Source organism: Heterocephalus glaber, unplaced genomic scaffold (assembly GCF_053883595.1).
Source record: "Heterocephalus glaber isolate CG9 unplaced genomic scaffold, H.glaber_assembly_v1.0 deba00001733, whole genome shotgun sequence".
Taxonomy (NCBI): Eukaryota; Metazoa; Chordata; class Mammalia; order Rodentia; family Bathyergidae; genus Heterocephalus; species Heterocephalus glaber.
Genome location: NW_028258444.1, coordinates 2,054,995 through 2,076,184, shown reverse-complemented (window position 1 = coordinate 2,076,184; position 21,190 = coordinate 2,054,995). Strand labels below are relative to the sequence as shown.

General features: G+C 36.0%; 1 protein-coding gene across 19 annotated transcripts in view; it reads right to left on the bottom strand.

Moving 5' to 3' along the window:
* Ccdc91 (coiled-coil domain containing 91) overlaps positions 1-21,190 on the bottom strand; it is a 401,979-nt gene that overhangs the window by 49,223 nt on the left and 331,566 nt on the right. For 2 of the 19 annotated variants that reach the window (XM_021236576.2, XM_021236580.2), the window contains one exon: positions 20-1,112. The exons of 14 other annotated variants lie outside the window; for them this stretch is intronic. In XM_021236576.2, coding sequence (XP_021092235.2) covers positions 1,002-1,112 — 111 coding nt within the window. In that variant the 3' untranslated portion in view covers positions 20-1,001. Of the gene's footprint in view, positions 1-16; positions 2,619-21,190 lie in introns of those variants that run through there. 3 more of the 19 variants (XM_004855070.4, XM_013075982.3, XM_021236577.2) reach the window with 2 other exon arrangements.

The window sequence follows — 21,190 nt, the reverse complement described above, 5'->3', positions numbered from 1 at the left end:
AAAGATTTTTAAAAAGAAAACAAATTAGTCAAAAAAGTTTTTTTGCAGCTCCTTTAATTACACTGAGAAGAAAAGTACAGAGGTCATGAAAGTAGAAGCATTTCAGGAAATAAGGCAAAATATTTGCATACATACATTCTATTGACATTTTAGTTTTGATGGTAAAAATTCTCAAGATTTTGCAATGAATCACTGCTTATGAACTAAGGACATTCTGAAGTACTGGGAGAAGTTTCATATATCCTACTTTATAACTTTACTCATATAAATGTTTGAGTTATATTTTCTTTCTAGAGATTAAGTTCACAGTTTAATTCATAAGAAAAATGACTTCATTGATTCACAGTGCTTCTGAAGAGCAGAAATAGAAAATAAGTATATACTGTATCAAATATACAGTTGTAGTGGTATATCAGATGTGGTACTGAGTTGTAGTGGTATATCAGATCAAAGTTGAATTAGTACTATAATAGTGTTTTTATTTGTATTGTTTCAGTAGACTAATGAAAACACATAGATACAAATGCAGAAAAAGGTTTAATAATGTCAGAATTCTCCACTACATTAGCATTTTATATTCAAGTTACATAAATAAGCAATGAAGCCTATGCTATTTCTATCCTTAAAATCAAATAATGCATAAAGATTTATTAATAATATTAATAATCATAAAGACATTTATTCTTTTTGGCAAGTACTGTATAACAGATCACCAGAGACCATAAAATTTACATAACTGACTTTTGATAGTGTGTATTTTTTATGGCTTTTAGGTCATATATTCTGTTGATGCTATGCTAGTATTAAAAGTAAATGCAAAGTAGAAAATAAAAGAAAATAAAATAGATCCATTAATAGCTCAAAATATTGTTTTGCCTTATCCTTAAACTGGAAACCAATTCTCTAAAGTCGGGGGGGGGCATCTTCATAGTTCACAGAGTGTATTTTAGAGGTCTAATGATTGATGCAGTGCCAGTGTAGGCCAGCTTGTCACGTTCTCTTTATTCAGTGTCAATTGGTTCCGTAGCTATCAAAGCACTTAGCTGTTTCTGTGCACAGGAAAGGAACAGCTCCAAACTGGACAGGCTTCTCTGTCTGATGACTTGATCAAGCTGTTGATGGGGGAAGCGGGGAGGGGGGTGGTGGTAGAGAAAAAGCAATGTAGTTGAAGTATAAAGAATATTGTCACTGAAACCTCCTAGAAAAACATTTTCAGATGAGATGATTCAATGTTTTCAGCTGAGTGACACTGGAATCCCTATTTCTTTTGGCCTAACATCTAAGATAAGCATTACAATTCTACAATTGATACTGGTATTCAGTTACTAGAGAAATACTGTATATTTGAGCAGAGTGCTTGTAGAAAATATTAAATGCTGGTTCTTATGAACATACAGACCAAATATCCATAAAGATCATATAAATTTCACAGATGCGTATAACAGAATTTATAGTACAGAAAAACAGCACAATTACATCATCACACGGTTTAGTAGAACATTTAGCCACTCATATCTCTCATAAATATGTGGATTTATCCAAAATTTGTTGTTGCTGTTGTTTTTGAAGCAATAAGGAAATTAAAAATAATCAATGGATAGCCTTCAGAAAACGTTGAAGGGTTTCTCTTATACAGATTCTGATAATGTGGAATTTCTATGGACCAAGATCTTACCCTGAACACTGTAACAGAAATTACCAAACTTCTTTCCAGAGTGAGCATACCAAGTATCAGTCCTAACTGCCATGTATGAAAAGGTCAGTTTTCTCCTTGTAAGCAGGTATACAGATTTCCATTGTGTTTTTACAATTTAATATGTGTAATCAATAAAGTATCTTAATATTTATTTAAAAAGCATTCAGTTTACAGACATTTAGATTATTCCTCATACTTTGCAATTATAATGCTTTAATGAACATCCTCAGCACATTCTTCTGTATTCATGTGTTAATTGCTTGAGCTAAAGAAGGTGCTAGCTGCCATGCTACTTCTAACCAGGATTCCAAATATGCAGAAGTCTGTCTTTGGGTTCCCTTTTCCCTTGGACAATTCACCAATCTCTACACTAATATAATGCTAGCTTAATTACTAGAGTATATAATAAATCTTAATATGTCACATACTCCCAGTGTACAGCATTTCAGAATAATATTCGTATGTGCTTGTAACAAAATTAATTTTTAGAAGGAAATTAGCAGACTAGAGACAGTGTTATACTATTTTTTTCATAAAACACACAAAAAACAAGCAATCCTCAGAAGTATGTTATTTTTAATTACATACATAGGCAAGAGGACCAAAAGCAGTTATATTTGGAGGGTGGAGTCAGGCAGGATGAGATGTGAAGATTCAGCGTGAAAGCAGTTTCATAGGTATTCTTATTACACTTCCTACTCTAAGTACATATAGCTTATGTGCTAGCATTAACAATTCAAAATCAGAATCCATCAAAACAATCAGGAGCACTGTTAAAAAAACATTTACTTCCTATCTTAGAATTGATGGGTATTAGAAGAAACTTTTCTGAGGGCGTGCAGCACAAATTCTCAGTGTATGACTAGCATTCAATCTGTGGCTGCTGCATACATCATCTGGATTCATGCACAGAATCAGAATTCTGCAATTTAAAAACAAGAGCGTGCATAAGGATAGAAAGTGCAATGGATTTCCATTTAATTAAAAGTGCTTCTCTCCTCTTGCTCATGCTAAAAGTCACCCTGGAATTATTTCCTATCTTCTACTACACCTTCCCAGAGCTCCCTGAAGGTGAGAATTCATCCAATTAACAGGAATGCAACAAGGCAATGCAGTACTCTATGAGGAGGAAGAAGGAAACTGGTGCAGTGCATCGCAGAGCTGACTCTGCAACTCAGCAGGTACTTTGTGGTATGGATAAGGAATCATGCTGTGAGAGGGAATACTGCCTGGCTCTTCTCTTACAGGGACTCTGAATTCCTCTTTCTGAAACAAGCACATCAATGTTCTTGGCTAATTCCTGAATTTCAACAGTTTCTGTTTTATTAGGAATGATTTCATTATCCTTTATTAAAGAAAGAATAATTTAGGTAAATATTCAACTTTTTTCCTCCTTGAAAATGGGGCCTAATTCTGTATTTGTGGCTTTTATCTTAAAGTGGATCAAACATCTGTCCTCTGTGACATGATGCTAACAAATGTTATGTCCAGAGTAGTGGTGGCAAATATTTGTGGGTATGGGGTTTAATATTTCTTTATAATAGGGGCTAGAGATTTAGCTCAGGCGTTCCGGCGCCTGCCTCGCAAGCACAAGGTCCCGAGTTCGATCCCCGGTACCAAAAAATATATAAATAAATATTTCTTCATAATAGTGTAGTTTAACTGCATCTTTTGTCCTCCTACTTTGTTGCTTCAACTTATAGATACTGGGAAAAAACCCAGGAAATTCTGAAGTTGCTGAAATAGATATTCAGACTTTATGAATCTCTTTTCCATCTTTATTATCTCTTCAGCTTGCTGGCTTACTGCTGAAAGCCATTTCAAAGCACACTACTTGTTCAAAGCTGTTAATTTTAATAACAAGCTTAGCAGGACAAGAGAATATCTGACTTCCCAATAATTTCATGTATTCAATTTACCTTTCCATTACTGTATCACACTATAGCAAAAGAAAAAGGAAAACAAGACATCTCCTGATTTTAGCTTTTTTTCGCCAGTCATCAAAATTCAACATGGAGGATGGTCAATTCTGGTTTATTTTAGTGAGGCTTTTCACTAAAACCAAGTTTACAAGCCCAAAATCTTGACACACTATTTTTGAAACACACACTGCATGGGCACGCATGCACGCACACACACGTATATACACACACACATAACATGCTTTGTACCAATTGTGCTTTCATTGGTATCTTTTGAGCTAATATCAAGAAATGTGAAAGTAGTGGATTTACCTGAATCTATACTTAAAAATTATTTCAGTTTTCAAAAAAGCCAGGATAGATATCCGGCAAAGCCAATGATGGAAAGTGATTCATATACAAATGTTATCAGTTTAGTAATAACATGTTTTATAGATTGATGACTAAGAAGTTCTTTCATGGGCATTAAAGAACGGTCAAACATGATGATCTGGAACTGAAAGCAACACAGGCAGATTTTCCAGCTAACACCATTATCTTAGTTAAGAAGGATCATTTACCCTCAATGAGATATGAAGTAATTCTTCAGTTTTTTATTACTATGCTGTACTTTTAACCCTATTTGGATAGGAATGTCTCTTTCTCTGACTTTATATTACATTCCTCTTGTTAATCACAAATACACATATTTAAGCTACTATTCTATTTACACGTTTTGAAATTGAGAAGAATCAATTAACCAATTGGTCAATCAGTTCATCAGTAAAAAAGCCAAGACTGGCCACAATTTGCATATTCCTGCTCTGAGGCCTTGGCAGCAATGTCTATAACACTGTATCTGTCTTTAAGAGGTTTGTGATCTTGGAGAGACACATTTGCAACAAATAAAGGACAATTAGTGTCTAACTTATATAACAGACAGAATCTAAAGGAGCATCAGAGAGGGAGAAGTTATAGTGGGAAAGTGCAGCAGAGGAAATCAGCACTGGGACTTGAACAGGCTCTCAGATTTGAGACCCTTTCCTTAGATCAAGAAAAGCAAGATGTGGAAGATGTTTCAGGGAAAGATTACCAAAAACAGACATAGAGGTATTTAGAGGTACTAAAGAGTCTTGAATCTAGTGCCAAAACCTGATTACATAATTCTTTCATTTAACCACCTATATATCACTATACAGCATCACAGAATTCTCTGCTCTTATAGCATCTATATTTTAATTTGAGGAGACAAGTTAAACCTTCAAGTGAAGATCAACACTGTTAAACAACAAAGAGCTACAAGTGGAGGGGGATCTTTTGCTTAGGGTGACTAGGGAAGACCACTTGGAGAAGACAGATAAAAGCCTTGAAAGAAATTAAGAAAAGAGGCATACAAAAAATCAGGAAGGAAATCAAGGTAGATCAACTACAAGGGGAAAGTCCAAAAGTAATTCAGTCACGGTCTGAGGAAGAATGGGAAGAAAGTCAGTAACACTGGATGAAGCAAAATGAGCAAGGGAGAAGACTGGCAGGAGAGAGGATCAAAGAAACAGATCAAGGCCAGTTACGCTGTGCTCCCACTGGAGGAAGCTGTAGAGTTTTAAACAGGGGTGTGGTCATACTCATGCTGGAAAAATATCACACTTGTTACTCTGTGGACAACAGACAGTAAGGGCAAAGAGCATCAGCAGAAAACCCTGTTAGCAGACTTTTAGTACTGGAAAGGCATAGATTTGACCAGAACCTGCCGATGGAGGAGTAAAAGGAGGTCAGGTTCAGAGTATATTCTGAGATAAGTTCAACTTGAATTGCTGATGGATTGTAAGTGTAGATGAAAGGAAAAGTGAAATAAAAGGCAATTTTCATACTGATTGTGCCATTTCCTGACATGTGAAGGAACGGAGCAGGAGTGAGTTGGCCAGAGGAAAAATAGAGTTGTTTTTGGAGATGATAAATGTGTTTAATCTTACTGAACATGTTGGAGTTATCAGATCTGAGCCTGCAATTCAGGGGAGATCAGGATGAGGGTTATAAATTTGGAAATTGTCTGCACACAAAGACATTTAACACAGATGAAAATTTATACAAATCAATATAGACAGAAGAGAAAAAGTCAGCAAAGCAAGTCTCTGGACATTCTAACACATGACCTAGGAAAAGAGTAGTGGGACAAGAGGTTCAAGGAGCAACTACTGCAATAGGCTGAACCGTGCCCTCACAAAAGATATGTTTAAGTCCAGATTCCCACAGACAAGAATTTTAGTTCAACCTTAAATTGAACTAAATGTGGCTGTGACCTTATTTAAAAATGGGGTCTTTCCCAATTCAAAAACAGGCATCTGAAATGAACAGACATTTCTCAGACAAAGAATGAAAAGTAGCAAATAAATATATGAAAAAATGTTCAACATCACTGGTCATTCGAGAGGTGCAGATGAAAACAACACTGAGATTCCACCTCAACCCACAAAGAATGGTTGCTATCAAGAAATCAACCAATAACAAATCCTGGTGGGGGTGTGGAGAGAAAGGAACCCTTCTCCATTGTTGGTGGGAGTGCAGACTGGTGCAACCACTGTGGAAATCAGTATGGAGATACCTCAGAGAAGTAGGACTAGAGGTCCCATTTGACCCAGCTTTTCCCCTGCTGAGTATCTTGCCCAAAGAATTAAAAGAATCATACCACAGTGATATATGTGCACCTATGTTTATACCTGCACAGTTTGTAATAGCAAAAGCATGGAAACAACCCAAGTGCCCATCAACTGGAAACCGGATAAAGAAGATGTGGAATTTTTTATAAAATGGAGTACTACTCAGCCATAAAGAATGAGAAACTAGAGACATTTATAGCTAAATGGATGCATATCGAGGTCATACTTTTAAGTGAAATAAAAAGGACACACGTGTAAATACTGAATAGTTTCTCTAGTGTGAGAAACTGAAAGTGTAAATAAGGATGAAAATGATTAAAAGGAATAACTGATAAATTAAAATAGGAAGAAAAGGTCCAAAAGTATAGGTGAAGTGGGAGGGGAAGGGGAAAGGAAAGAAGGGAAAGGAAAAATTACAAGAAAAGGAAAAAATGGAAACAAAGTCTTTGTAAATAGGGAAGGGAGCACAGGTAATGGGGACAAAATAAGAACCAAGATACATCATGTACAGGTACAAGATCCCAACGATAAATATAAACCATATTGTATACCTAAAATGTACCAACAAAAGAATTTAAGCAAAAAAAAAAAAAAAAGATGTAAAATGCAAGTTAAAGTGAGTTCATACTGGATTTGGGTGGGGCCTATCATTGGTGTCTGTAAGAAAAGACAGAGAGACAGACAAAGGAGAGGAGACTATGTGGGAAGGGAAGGCGAGGCCTGAAGTGATGTAGCTGTCATCCAAAGAATGACCAAGACCGTCAGCTGTCACCAGAAACTAAGACAGAGGCAGTGGCCAGCCTGCCTCTGGAGACTTCAGAAAGAGCAGAGCCCTTCTGATGTTGTCATTTCAGGTTTTGTGCCTCCATTACTGGGAGGGGATGAATCTCTCTTGCTGTAAGCTATGCAATTTGTGGTAAGTTGGAACAGCAGCCCCAGCAAACTCCCAGAATGACTTTTCCACACTGTCAAGGTCTTGTATGTGTGTGCCACAAGGTGCCACCTTTATGCATTTTGTGCCCTGTGTTCATTCATCTTTTGTTTTGCTTTTTTTTAAACAGGATTTTTAGGTCCTTTAAAATAAATGTGGGAAATGCAAGATTAAAAATGTTCCATTTTTCATAGGACTTCTCAGGCTTTTGTGCTAATAGGCATTGTGAATTGCCAAAATGGCTATTGTACTGGTAATGTTTCCCAAACTTTCTAAACCTCAGAATAATGTGTTCATATGTACATAAAGCATATTTTGGGAAATAACCTACAAATTAGTTTCTTTTGAGAGCTCTTCTAGACCAAAAAAAAAATCCCAAAATATACGTAGAAAAATACTAATTTCATTTTTTCTATAATAATAAGCGATCATGGAATTTGAATGCTAAGAGATTTTGATATTGCTCAGTCTAATATTTATGTTTTATAGATGTGGAAAACATTATCTGAGCAGTGAGGAGACTGATTTTACATTCCTTATATGTCCTCCTATACTGAAAAAAAATCTATTGCTTTAAAATGCATTTAGATGCATTAGATTGAGTTTATCTCTGCTCAAGAATCCAAGCTGGGTGTGGTAGCACACACACCTGTAATCCCAGCACTTGGGAGGCTGAGGCAAGATCACCTAGAGTTGGAGGCCTGCCTGAGTTACACAGTGAGACCTTGTCTCAAAAAGAACAAAAACCAAAAAAGCAAAAAACTTACTAATGTATCAAGGACTACAGCCTCCAAGTTTTGTGCATGCACAGAAAGAATCACCCCAGAGCATGGGATGTGGGAGAGGTGCTACCACTGCTCTGGATAAGACAGCAGCGCTGCCCTCACCCACATGCAGTCATGAAGAAAGGATAATAGGGGCAGATTTTAAAACTTAGTATGTACACATAAATGTAAATACCAGCCCTGTTTTGTGAAATTATCAAGGAAGAGTTGATTAACCTGAAAATTGAGTTATTATCAAGTAGTGGTTATTTTTATTGTGATATTTCAACATTTTTGGGTTAAATACTCCACCCCACCTTTTCTCTTGTACCCTTAAATTCTGTTCCTCATTATTGCAGCTTAAGAAAATTAAGATTTATCTGTAGCATTACTGGTTGCAGTAACAGAAGTTCTCTAGTATCTATTTTATCACTTGCATACTCACTATAGAGTTTCTCTTAAAACAGTCTGCTTTGTATTTTCAGGTAAGTAACTTTGACCTGAGAGGGTTACACTGTATGTAAAGATGAAAGTTTGACACAAAATCCTCTCTCTGGGAATGTAACTTTGCCATTACTGTAAATCATGTTGAAAGACACTTTGACTCAACTTCAGGATAACAGTGCTACACAAATACATGTTTAGGATAACTCTGTCTCTAATAGATTCAATACGGTTTGGGCAGTGGTTTGAATTACAGCAGTACCAGTTGCCTCAACGCTGAACTTAAAAAAGTTTAGGCCTGCCCTCCTACCAAAATTCACAGGCCGCCATCCGTGTCTCATCAGCACTGTGAATCCAGAGTTCACATCTCTTATTCTCTTTCAGAATACTTTCAGACTTTGAAGTATATTTAACATTTATCTATTTAACTTAAAAATGTCAACAAAGAAAGAAGTGGTACAACTTTCCAGTGTGCACAAGATGAATTACAGATGCTCTTTTTGAGTAAATGAAAAACGGATATAAAGAGTCTTAAACCCCACTGGCCACAACTAAAGAAATGATTTTGCCTTTGGGTAAGTAAATTCTCAGTTTTTGAATCATTTGAAGCAAGTTCTACATATTTGGGCAGTTCTGCCTTTCTATTCCAAAGTGGCATAGAATCCACTGGGAAAGGGGAAGAGTCATTTTTATTCTTCACTAAGTCATCTGGGCAGAATGAATGACTGTGTGTTTCAGATTCTCACACTCAGGCACACCACCTTGGATACTATCTTATCCAATGCTGTAAGTTACAGGCAGCAGTTGGCCAATGAAGGATGCTATGCTATCTTCAGATTCTCACATGACTCATTTTGACGTACATGTTTCAATCCACAAAAATAAGCAAGGGGCTGTCTGTAAGTCTTGTTCTTGAGCTCTTTGCACACATGTATTGGGAATGATTTTACAGCACATGATGAATAATCATCTTGTAATGCTGAGCTAAGTCTGACCTCTTCTTGTTTTTTGAATAGTGTCAGTGCACAGATGGAACCTCTTTATGTGTTGTATCAGTTATTCAATGCTGTATAACAACTCACCTAAAACCTAGTGGTTTCAAAGCAAAATATTTATCATCTCAAAGTTTCTGTAGGTTAGGAAACTGGACACTGCTCACTGGACAGCCTCTGGTTCACGTTTTCTGAGGAGGCTGCCATCAAGTTGTAGGCTGGTGTTCTGTTCTAATTCGCTGCAAATTTCAACTGGGAAAGGGTCTGCTTCCAAGCTCACTTAACTGCTGTCACCAGGCCTCAAAGTACAACTTCCAGTAAAGCCCGTGCAAGCCTTCACACAAGAACGCCTAATGATACAGCAGTGGGCTTCTCCCAGAGCAAGTCATCCAAGAGAAAAAGAGGACAGGGATACTGAGAAAGTGAGAGAACACACAAAACAAAACCTTGCTCTGTCCAGCCCACCATCAGGGCAGGGCATCACTGGGAAAAAGCTACTATGCACTGTCATACTTTTATTCCCTTGATAGCAGAAATGGTATGAATAAGGCCACTGAAGCTTAGTGAGGTTACAATTTGCTCATGTGGCAGGTCTAGGATTTAAATCCAGGTGTGCAAGACACTTAAACCTATTCTCTAACCACAATACTATATTGCCTTCTTTCAGAGGAACTTCAGTTATGACTGGAGGCCCTGGTATAATATTTATTTTGCTATAAATATGAGGGAGTTTCTTGTACTGCATTACACTAGTGCAAAAAGTGGCACTTTTAACGGTGCCAAAATCCCTGTAGATGCAGTCATTAAAACATGTAATTATCTTCTCTTCATAAACAGTAGACTCAGTGGAAGCTATCTTTACATTAACAGAAAATGACTTCCCTGAAAATATGACAAAATAATATAAAGGAAAACCAGCACATTTAATACATCATGTAGGACACTGTTGCCTCAAGAAACTGGCAGGCTTCAGAGGGTGTGTGGAAAAACAGTATGAAACTTTCCCCCGGGTTCATAATGAAAGAGAGAAATAGGCAATATATATGTTGCACTGATCTCACCTTGGGTATGGGTGTTTCCAGGGTTTACACAATCCCACCACTGATAAAAATGTCAAAGTACAGAAGTCCAAACTGCTCTACAGCTGGGATGCATACAGGATTCCCAGGAGGAACCAGAATTCCTGAGCATCCAAAACCGAACCAATGGAAGAAAGTACCACTTAATCAAATGGAACTGGGTATGAATAGAGTTTTTTTCTCTTTTTAAATTCAGTGGACCCTCGAGTTATGACCAGGCTCACATATGAACAACTTGGGTTATGACCAGAAATTTACTTTTAATTTATGACCAAAGTGCATTCCGAACTGAATGCCGGTCACTTGTGCGGTTGTAAACAAAGACTCTTAATCCTAGAAAAGCATATGTAAACATACATAAGTGTCAGTCTGAGCCCAGATGCATGTATTTGTGAGCCCAGAGGCATGTGGTTTATATAATTGCTAAAATTACTGCTAACAGAATGGCCCCCAAAAAGCGAGAAAAGAAGCTAAAGAAGGAAAGGAAGGTAAAGAAAGCAGTCACAATTGAAAAGAAGAAGGAAACTGTGGAGAAGTATGAGAATGGTGTTTGTGTGATCAATTTCACTAATGTGTGCAGTGTGTGGAAATCCACTATCTCAACAACCTTACAGAGATTTGTATAAGAAAGTTAGTGTTGCTAATGGTATTACTCAAATTAATAAGTCATGATCAACAATGTAAGACAAGGTAGAAAGACTGTTATTCATGTGGATAAATGAAAGGCAAATGTCAGGTGTAGCTTATCTGAGCTAGAACTATAAATGCAGATCTCATAAAGGATAATCCATCAGTGAGTGATAGTGGTGAAACATTTCATGCCAGTAAGAGGTCATTTCACAATTTTAAAGTGAGAACTGGGGTTCATACCACAACTAATGAAGCAGCCAGTACTGATAAAAGGGCTGCGGAAAATGACATACACCACTTCGAAATGATGACAAAAGAGAAGTGGCTTTTGCTCTCATCAAGTTTTCAACTGTGATGAAACTGGCCTTTTCTGGAAGAAAATGCCCAGGAGAACATATATTACCCAGGAAGAGAAGAAAAGGCCAGGCCACAAGCCTATGAAGAATAGGCTAATCTTATTTCTATGTGCCAATGATGGTGGTGTCCTCAAGATAAAGCCTCTCTTGGTTTATTACTCTGAGACCCCTACAGTGTTCAGAAAACATAGTCATGAAGAACAGGTCATGTGTCGATCTAATGCAAAAGCCTGGGTAACAAAATGAGTACTTTTTCTTGTGTGGATCAGGGAGGCTTTCTGTCCTACTGTTAAGAAATTTCTAGAGGACGAAGGTTTACCACTCAAGACTCTCCTCATCATGCACAATGCTCCTGCTCACCCACGAGCTTTGGAAGAACTGGCTGAAGAATTCCCATGGCTCTCAGTCAAGTTCCTCCCACCTAACACAATTCCTCTACTGCAGCCTACGGACCAGTAGTAGGTTACAGCTAATTTTAAGAAGCTATACACCAAGGAACTGTTTCTGAAGTGCTTCCAGATGGTCTCAGATATAGATTTAACCCTTAAAGAGTTCTGGGAAGAACATTACAACATCCTTTCCTGTGTAGGGTTGAGAAATTATGCGGGAATGTCTCTTTAAGGACACTGAGATTTGCCTGGAAAAAAGTGTGGCCTAAAATTATACAGGAGAGAGACTTTGAAGGCTGCGTAGAGGAGCCTGAGCCTTCAATTGACCCTGTGGGCTGATGACACAGTCACTATAGCAGAGTTCATAGGCTTGCAGGTAGACAATGGTGAGAAACTGTCCAGAGAGGAACTTCAGCAACTTCTGTCTGGGCAACATAGAACGGTAGCTAAGGAGCTTTCTGAAGAGGAGAGGGAGTGTCAATAATCAGTGCAGCAAAGTTTTTCTTCTGAAATAAAGGAAATCCTGAAAAAATGGACAGAGCTACAAACATTTGTAGAAAAGACCCACAAAGACAGAGAAAAAGCCAATTGTTGCATTCACTTGCTTAATGACAATGTCATGTCATACTACAGAACAGTGTTAAAGATCGGACAGAAACAGACAACCTTAGGCTAGTTTTTAGTTCTGAAAATGTTGAGACCTAGTAAGCTAGAAGTAAGTCCTAGTGGGTTACAGACTCTCCTAAGGACAGGAAGAGCACCAGAGAGCCAGATTCCTGATGTTCTTATGAAAGGACACTCTCCTTCCAAACAATAACCATTTTCCATTCCTGCAAGCCAAAAATGTCAACTTGAATGTTAAGTACAGTATGAAATTGTTTCTGGTAAACTAGGCACATTTTGTTAACTTTTTGGTGAACACACTAGGAAAATTATTGGTGTTTTTGGTAAATTACACACTTTATACAACCCTTTTTTACTATGAAAAGGTTAGTTAAGGAGTACTTTGGGAGGTTTGGGATACACTATGAGTATTTCTCTTATTTTTTTTATGGGAAAAGTAATCTTGACCTACAATTAATTTGAGTTACAATCAGTCCTTGCAAACAAATTGAGTTCATAAGTCAATGGTCTACTGTAAATCAGGCTGCCCTTTCTTATCATAGATTTTATGGTGTGTACTTGATCACTGAAGCCTTAAGAAATAGCATCCATCTGAAACATTTTAAAACAGGTTTGTCACACCGAGGGAACAAGTAAGGAAACATTCTCCCTGTCAGTCCTCTTAAAATCTGTACAGCCTCCCAGCTGGATCCAAGAATATAAGAACATCTTAATGTCTTTCCTTTGGCACACAAGTAAAAAGACGCTTGTTTTCACTTAAGAAAGGTGAAGTTTCATGTTATTGCCAAAAAAAGGGTCAACAACACCTGCTCAAATATGCTGAAAAAATAACAAACACTAAATACTTCCTAAAAGCTTAGGAACTATGGCAAAAGCCTGTTAGCGGCCTCTCCAATATGCATTCTTCTTTCCTTCCACACCAAGGTTTCCAGTTTAACTCTAAAAACAACGCATACAGCCTCAAGTCATCACTCCCAGTACTCCCTTCCAGTGAGGAGGAACCAAAGGAGTGTGAGGAGGAACCAACACAGTGCCTTAAACCTGGAGCAGCTACCTGTTCTTTGCTTGATTTTGTTCCTTACATTTTTCCCCCTCCTCCATCACAGTGGTGATTGCCAGAGCTTCAGCAGCCACTTGTTAGCCCAAGTCAGTGCTAGAGTCTCAAGACAGATTCTGAATCCTTTATGACTTTGCTTAGCTTCTCTACTAGTTCTGAACTGCTTACTCTGGATTTGCTTATATAACATTCTAACTTTGAATTTTTGTTACAAGGTTGCAAATATAAATGCCACATATTAAAGGTATCAAATTTACACTGTGCTTATCTACTATCACAACAGAAATAAAAATGTAGTTTTTAAGATTATCAGCTCAAGAATTTAAAAACAATTTCAAAATACTAAATAAATAACACCGAGATTTCTGGAGAGTTGGAAATTTTAACTGGAGGACTGTAAAACAACTGATAGAATATAATCTTCTATAATTGCTTTAAAAGTCTATGAATAAATGAGAAGTAAAAATAATTACAATGATCAAGTTTTCTGATTACCTGAATATGAAAGTGTATGTTTCTTTTGCATTAGCAAGTACCTCTTTTTTCCCTCTTTTTCTTTGCTACATAGAATATTTGTAGCTAAAACCTAGAAAAGTGAAGTAAGCAAAAAAAGAAAACCCAACTAAAAATGTTTAAAATATGTGCTAGAGATGAATTTAAAAGTATAGCAATGAAATTTTGCCTAAACAAACACATTTAACTTCTGATGCCTGGAAAGAAATTTAAGGCTCCTTCAGGAACAAGACAAGGATGTCCACTTTTACCACTCTTATTCAATATAGGTCTGGAAACATTAGCCAGAACAAGTAGACTAGAGACAGAAATAAGGATAAGAAAGGAAGAAGTTGAATTATCATTATCTGAAGATGACATGATACTTTACATAGAAGACCGCAAAAACTCCACCAGAAGACTTGTATATTTAATAACCAAATTCAGTAGCATAGGTGGATACAAAGTCAGCACTTAAAAATAAATAGCCTTCCTGTACACAAATAACAAACTCACTGAGAGAGAAATTAGGGAAACAATACCTTTTGCAATAGCATCCAAAAAAATGAAATACCTAGGAATCAATCTAACGAAGGAAGAAAAAGACCTCTACATTGAAAACTACAGTACTCTAAAAAAAGAGATCAGAGAGGATATCAGAAAATAGAAAGATATCCCTTGTTCTTGAGTAGGAAGAACCAATATAGTGAAAATGGCCATACTTCCAAAATTGTTATACAGATTTAATGCAGTACCAGTCAAAATTCCAACAGCATATTTCACAGAACTAGAGAAAGCAATTCTAAAATTTGTTTGTAACCAGAAGAGACCTACAATAGCAAAAGCAATTCTGGGCAACAAAGGCAAGGCAGGGGGGCATCATAATCCCTGACTTGAAAGTATATTACAGAGCTACCATGATAAAAACAGCATGGTACTGGCAAAGAAACAGACCCAAGGATCAATAGAGTAGATTAGTAGATTCAGAAACAATCCCAAACATACTCAGCCACCTTATCTTTGATAAAGGGGCCAAATACATTCACTGGGAGAAAGACAGTCTCTTTAATAAATGGTGGTGGAAAAATTGGGTTTCCACTTGCCGATGACTAAAACAAGACCTATCTCTTAACATGCAGTAAACTAAATGGATCAAAGATCTAAATATTAAAAAAGAAAAAGTAAATCTGCTGGAAGAGAAAATTGGTAGAATGCTTGAGGACACAGGTGTAAGCAAAGACTTCATGAACAAACTCCAACTGCACAGGAAATACTACAAAGAATCAACAACTGGGATCTAATTTTATTAAAAAGACTTTGCTGTGCAAAAGAAATCACCAACAGAGTGAAGAAACTACCCATAGAGTGAGAAAAAATTATAGCCAGTTGTCCCTCAGACAAAGGACTAATATCTAGAACATACAAAGAATTGAAAAAAATCAGACTCCCAAATTTAAAGACCCAATCCAAAAATGGGGATCTGAAATGAATACATACTTGTCTGACAAAGAAGTACAAATGGCAAATAAGTATATGAAAAAATATTCAACTAGTCATTCGAGAGATACAAATTAAAACAACACTGAGATTCCATCTCACTCCAGAAAGAATGCTTGTTATCAAGAAATTCACCAACAACAAATGCTGGCAGGGATGCACACTGTTGGTGGGAGTGTAGACTGGTGCAACCACTGTGGAAATCAGTGTGGGGATTCTTCAAAAAACTAGGTCCCATTTGACCCAGCTATTCCTCTTCTGGGTATCTTCCCAAAGAATTAAAAGCATCATACCAGAGTGATATATGCACACCCATGTTTATAGCGACACAGTTTTAATAGCTAAATCTTAAAAACAACCCAATTGCCCATCAATCAATGAATGAATAAAAAGATGTGGTTTTTCTATATAATGCAGTATTACTTAGCCATAAAGAAGGATAAACTTGAGACACAGCTAAATGGATGCATCTTGAAGCTATACTCTTAAATGAAATAAATTGGACATACTTGTGTAAATATCACGTTGTTTCTCTGGTGTAAGAAACTGGAAGTGGAAGTGTAAATAGGGACCGAAATGTGAAATAAGAAAATGTGACATAAGACAATGTGAAATAAGAAAAAATTGTTCAAAATGAAGGGGGAACTGGAGAAGGAGAAGGGAGATAAGAAGGAAGAAAAATGAAAAAAAATTTAAAAAGGAAAAAATGGAAGCAGGGCTTCTGTAAATAGAGAAGGGAAAAGGGTTTGAAGAGGGGAGAGGAATGGGAAAAAAAGAGGAATCAAGACACACCACATACAAGTACAAATTCCCTATGAATGTGATCGCTATGAATATCTAAATTGTACCAATAAAATTAAAATTAAATAAAGAAATTTAAGGTTACTAAAATTATAAACATTATGGATAAAATATGATGGGATTGTCCCAGAGAACTCCAAATCAACTCAGCAGGACAACTTTGATAGGCAGACAGGGTATTAATGTATGTATTTGAACTGAATCTCCATCAGCTTCATCCTCATTATTTGAGTGAAATTACTTGCCTAAGTTTACACTTGCAATAAATAACAAGCCCAGTTTTAATCTAGGAAATTTAAAAACTCATACTCCTAACTACTTTATTCCTCTGAGATGAAAAATTTTCCTATGCCACAATACAGGATAGGTAATGCTGAAAGGCATTTCCAAAAATGAGATAATTCAGTGATGCTAACAAATCAAAACAGAGGAGTATCAATGACCTTTCTGTTCTTTTAAAGTCTGTGGAGCACTACAATGCAAATCTGGTAGCATTTTGGATGAAAATTTTATAAATCTGTGCTATTACATGCCTTTTTTTTTTTCTATTTCAGTTATTCTTTTTTGTTGCCAGTTAAATAACACTGGCTTACCACATTTGATTTTCATCAATTCCCAATTTGATTTTCATCAATTCCATTTTCATCATTCCCAATAAATACATAATTTTAAACAGAATTCCTAGAGAACTGACTCCATTAGCATTATCTGTATTCTAAGATATCTCAATTGATAATATTTCCCATTTTTCATCTATATTTTATAGGCCAGAATGATTCAGAAGAAAATCTAGCAAAAGTTACTTAAATTTTTCACATAACCAATTTTTATGAGGCATCATTTTTTTTTTTTTTTGGTACCGGGGATCGAACTCGGGTCCTTGCGCTTCCAAGGCAGGCTGTGGAACCACTATATGAGGCATAATTTTTAATGCATTGGAGCTAGGAAATAAGATTAAGGGAGAGAATGAGCATATTTTTTTTTAAAAATCGTTATTAGTGCAATTAAGATAGCACTAAAATACAACTTAAATTAGCCAGACAGCCCCAAGAGACCCGCTCTTTCTCTGCTGCAGTCTACCCTGCACAGTGCACTCTCTGAGGACCCAACTTATCAAGGTAATGCAACAAACACACTGAAGCTGTTTTCCTTATTCTATGTTTTAATGTAAACAAATGACCTTATGCAAAGGAATGGAAGGACTACGTCATCTAAATGTTGTGTGGTGAGTCAAATGCAACTATTACATAAAAATTCCATAAGTGACTTATCTAATGATTTGCTACTTTATATACCATATAAGTATCACTATGCTTGGGTGAAAAATAAAGATAGTTTTGCTGATGTATCTCCAGATTTCTCTAAATAAAAGATACTATGGAATGTAAAGTTCAGGAAATACCAGAATAGCTGCACTGAACAGAACCGTATATATTAAACATCTTTTAAACATAAGCGTGCCACACTGCTAGGGTAACTATATTTTTTGAAAAATTGGCAGTCCTGTCTACTTTCTTATGAAAATCTAGCAGTCTAAAGCTATATTTCCCTCTCATTTTCCCCATATGTAAGAACACAAACTTGTGTGAACACAAATAGTCTTTTAGTGATTGAAAAACTTTGGATAAAAATGAATTAAGTATCCAGTCTTGGTTGGTTAGGTGAAAAAGAAGGGGGGGTAACTAGAGATAATATCTGGAGAAGAAGAGGACTACACTAACACTAACCTCAGAGACCCTCAAATGCAGCATTACAACTAGGATCACCAAAAGTTTACCAGTTTATGTAAAAGTCTAAAAAGTACCAATTTGATATTCATTTTTAAAGGAGTTTTCAACCATAATAAAGAAAGGTCATGCTTGAGTCTTGCTTAGTTAAATTCAGCAGAAGGACAAGTCCTCCATGACTCTCCATGGAGTGTCACGAACAGTTTCTACATGCATCCTGCACATAAGAAACAGTCACTACCACTCAGTTTGATGGAGGAACTGAACCTTTTGGAGCAGTCATCAGATAGTGAAATGAAGTCCAAGAAAGCTAACTGGCATTTCCTTCATCTCACTGTTTGATGGTTACTCCAACAAGGCTGCTTGTACTGGGAAGGACAATGTCCTGAAATGGTCATTGGTATATAACTCTTGACAAAAGTCATGTAAAGCACTGATTAATTAGGACTTAGCATTTCTTTCTTCATTTCATCAGGGTTACTATTTTTAAAGGAGTCTAAAAAGTACAATGGAAAACATTAAATAAACTATGATTATTATTTTTATTTTAAAGATATGGAAATTAACATATCAAAAATGTCTACGTCTGAGAATCAGTAGCAGTAAAACCATGCTTAGAACATGTAAACCCTAATTCTAAAGTTTAAACTCATATTGCTACTCTGAATTAATGTACAGAATGTATGATAGAAGATGAAGATTTCATTAAAGTAATACTTATGGAAAGGGTATCTTCTTAAATAAACTTTATGTTGTATAATAAGAATAAACAATATAGTAAAAGACTACTCAGATCCTAATATATATAAAAATACAGGAAAACATGTATGAACAAAATATTTGATTAGAAAATTGTCCAAACATATTCATATGTAATAAAGACTACACAGTACTTCTATCACCTAAGTCACATAATAAAGCTACCGAAAAGGCTAAATACCTTTCAAATAAAACTTGAAAAAAATCACAGTAAAGCTACATTTTGAAATATGGTTCTCTTATCAAAGAGAGAGGGGGGAAAGGGGGATGGGGCAGGGGAACACAATAAATGACTAATATAGTTTTAGTGGCTGTATTTTCTGCACAGTATTCTTGAGTTCTTTTTTTTTTTTTTGGTACCAGGGATCGAACTCAGGACCTTGCGCTTGCAAGGCAGGCGCTGGAACCACTGAGCTAAATCCCCGGCCCTCTTGAGTTCTTATAAGGGAAGCAACATACTTTTAAATTGCACACATCAATATAATCTTATAATCCTTGTTAAGAGAAATTAACTTATCAGATGATCAAAATATTAAAACTATAGTTAGAAATAACGAACACTTTAAATGTGGCTGATTGGTAAAATTACTTGACAAGTAAACCAAGTATGCAAAAATCAGTTGGGAAGCAAATACACAAAAAGTAGTATGTATTTTATAGGCAATCAAATCACTCATGGAAAATGAAATGAATAAATTTAATGTAAAAATAAGGGCTATTAGCTTTGGAAACTTGTTCTTGATTCAGATTGCAGGTACTAATTGAATATAAATAACTAGGTGCAATTCTACAAATCTCAAAAAGTGGAAGAGATTTAATAAAAATACTTTAAAATAAAATTGTTATAACTAAAAGAGACAATTTCATTAAAGCTTCATGAAGACGAATGTTTTGCTTATAATTTAAGCATAACTTAATGGATATTCAAGACATGCAGTGGTATAACTCAGATCAAATATGGCAGTGGGGCCACCATAACTGATTGATAGTGTGCAAATATGGATTAATACAAGAAAATAATAATAGTATCTTCCTGGTATGTATTTAATAAAGATTTGCTAAATGAATGAAGGCTATCAATCCATGCCCTTTGGGAAGTTCTTCAAATAGAAGTTATACTGATCCTTCCTGACATTGTTTTCCTGAACCAAAATATGGCCAACAATGCCCATTTTCTCTATGGATAGTGAAGGTTAGAATTAGACATACTGTACTATGTCACAGGGAACAGAGAAAAACTACATTAGTGTACTACAAATCCATTATACTGTTCTCAAATTGCTTTAATTCTTGGTCTTCAAATATTCAGGTTTTATATGACCCCTCACACATTTTAAGTTGACATATAAAACATTTTTATGAGTTAAGTTATAGAGTATGGAACTTTCAGAATATCATACTTGCTGACATAAAAACTAGAACAATTATTCTTTTAGATGTATCTGATGTATACCTCACCACTACCCATTTAAAAAAATATAACATTCTTCCTTAACACTAGAAATTTTACCTTGTTCTTCTCTCTCCTTAAACCTTTATATTTTTCACTCTGGCTTTTCTATTTTTCTCTTTGTAATACATCTTATGCATAAAGCTCATATTGATCATTTTTACCTGTCTAAAATGTATACATATATTTTAAAACAAAAATAATTGCTATGATTAAAAATATACTGATTTCTTCTGGGGATTAAAATAGTTTTCTGAGTCCCTTCAATGTAAGATCATCAGGTTTTACATTAAATAGAGACTGCTCAGTTTTAAGTCCATATTGTATCAGGCACATGAGAAATGTCTGATAGAGATATTTATACTTCCATCTAGGTCACTCTTTCAACTTTCCTTTTGGCTATCATTTTACAATATCATCTCCCCAGGGCCTTCCACTTGCTGTCTTTGCTCCAGCTGTTCTGTGTTCCTTTCCTTTTTTCTAAGACTCTCTTTATAGCAACCCTTCCTGCTTGGCATTCCCTCTACATTGAACATCCTTTGGCATTCACCTTTTTTAAAACAGCACCTCAGCTCTCCAGCTCTTCGTCTCTATCACTAATACCGTATCTTGCTCCTAACTCATGGCATTTGCCATCCCCGAATATACTTCACTGTCAGTCTTAGGCCCCACTAAACTTCCGAAGGGGAGGGGGGACAAAAAACAGGGACTCTGATGCATTTACTTCTGTAATTCCAAGATCCACAACAGTATCTGGCACAGACTAAGGGGAAGTAAATGCTGGGTCTATATGACCACAAAAATTGAAGAGATATAGTAATGACTAACTGTAACTATTCTTTTATGATACTTTTCCAAAAATTTCAGAAGTCAAATGGTACCTTAGCCTGTCAAAAATAATGTGTACAGAGGATGAAAAGAATCTATAAAAATATTTTATAAAGTAC